Here is a 1,721-nt window from a genome sequence, read left to right as displayed (position 1 = left end):
GGGAGGGATGCTGCTAAAATAAACCCTCAATTGTGCTAAAGTCACTTAAAAAAACAGATAAAGTCACGGTTCAGTCGATGCTTGATGAACTTGGGAATCAAAATCAGGGGAGCGTGAGCATCCAAGCCAAACTGGTTCTTTTTCTAAAAAAAGGTTTAAATGATGTTTCTAAATAATATAATTTTCCGGGGGTGCAAGTTGAGCCCTGGAACTATTGGATCTGTGTTCTCTACTTTACACATGGTAGCACCCACAAACCCAGAACAGCAAGATTCCCCAGTTCAATATTTGACTCTTTCTGCTCCAGAAAGCTAGGTCAATTTTGGATTAAGCTCTCCATCAATTTTCCTCCATGTGGCCTCATCTGTTTAGATTACCTGGATTAATTAAAAAGTATTGAGGAGCTTTTTCTTCAATGACAAATTTTTCTGAGGCAGCTTTGGGCAAGGCCAGATTGTAAAATGTCAAGGTGCTCTGAACTTTCTTCCAGACGGAGGCTGTAGCTGGTGGGGTGGCAGAGTCGAACAGAATCTCATAAGGGAAGGTGTGCACGGGAGGAGGGATTCCTCTCCGCAGGAGTCTCTCTTGGGTCTTCTGTAGCTTGTGCAATGCCGACAGGGAGCCTGAAAGTAAGCTGTCGTGGAGGACGTCAGTCATGGACTTGGGCTTCTCCTGGTCCTCATTTTGATGCAGTGTGCACATAAGAACAGTTTGGGAGGCTCTGCTTCTCATACCAGTTCTGTTTATGAACATCACATGCAAGTTTTGACTAAGCATTTTCTGTGCATCACTAAGAGACATACTGTGAATTTTCTGGCTCATACTTTTTTTGCTCTCCTTTTTAAAATCCTCAGCAAATGCATATAGTTCTGGCAGCTGGGGGAGAGGGAGAAATGAAAGTCATAAATTGGATGGAAATCTGACCCTCTGGCAGAACAACAGATGCTGGAACAACACAAAACGAGTAACAAGCAATTGTGAAAACAGCAACATTGACCCCGGGGCAATACAGGGCATTTATCTGACTTTAAATCCAGTCAGGAATGGCAATGTGTAGGAGGGAAGAGGGAATCAAAAATTCCAGAAGCAAAGCCCATATTTATTCCCCCAAAGTGTTTTATTTAGATAACCACTTTAAACTTTTCTTCATTAAAATGAGCCAGTTAAACCTGATATCTAAAGTCTTTAAGATCTTTCCAGATTTGAAATTCTGTGGGTCACCATGGAAAGAGACAACTGTGGAAATAATTCTCTTGAGTGAAGTTACATTTCTTTTAAGGAAGAATGAGAGTCGAGTAAACTAGATCAAAGCTTCAGTTATCAGAGCTGAGAATGTTCTAGAATATCATTCAAGAGGAGCTATTATAATCACTTACTAGAAAACTCTACAAAAGCAAATGGAGTTGGGTGCAATGATAGTTACTAGCAGGGAAAAAAAGCTATAAATGATCACTGTGAGCCTCCCCTTCCTTTGATGTTTACAATTCCAATCTGAAGGTGTAACATCTTCATTTCCAGAGTGTGAAGTCTTCTAATTCTATTTTTCCTAAAAGGTACCAAATGGAAAATGGGCCAAAGGTGGTGGGTGGCTCATTTCAATTCATTCCATTATCAGAAAACACCTTCACGCTCACATTCACCTGCCCCAGGAAGAACTACATTTGACTGTGACAAAAGACTATTAAGTCAAGTGTTTTCTCCCTGCTCCCACTACCATGACT

General features: G+C 41.0%; 1 protein-coding gene across 2 annotated transcripts in view; it reads right to left on the bottom strand.

Moving 5' to 3' along the window:
- Window positions 1-6: 6 nt before the first annotated feature.
- CUNH9orf153 (chromosome unknown C9orf153 homolog) overlaps window positions 7-1,721 on the bottom strand; it is a 32,566-nt gene continuing 30,851 nt past the window's right edge. For both annotated transcript variants that reach the window (XM_045289437.1, XM_045289436.1), the window contains exon 3: window positions 7-876. In XM_045289437.1, the coding sequence (XP_045145372.1) occupies window positions 361-876 (516 nt within the window). In that variant the 3' untranslated portion in view covers window positions 7-360. The remainder of the gene's footprint in view (window positions 877-1,721) is intronic.

The sequence above is a fragment of the Echinops telfairi genome, unplaced genomic scaffold (assembly GCF_000313985.2).
Source record: "Echinops telfairi isolate 266 unplaced genomic scaffold, ASM31398v2 ScPeMD7_27;HRSCAF=92, whole genome shotgun sequence".
NCBI classification, from domain to species: Eukaryota; Metazoa; Chordata; class Mammalia; order Afrosoricida; family Tenrecidae; genus Echinops; species Echinops telfairi.
The sequence above is the reverse complement of the archived record's forward strand: the minus strand, read 5'-3'. Positions and strand labels throughout refer to the sequence as shown.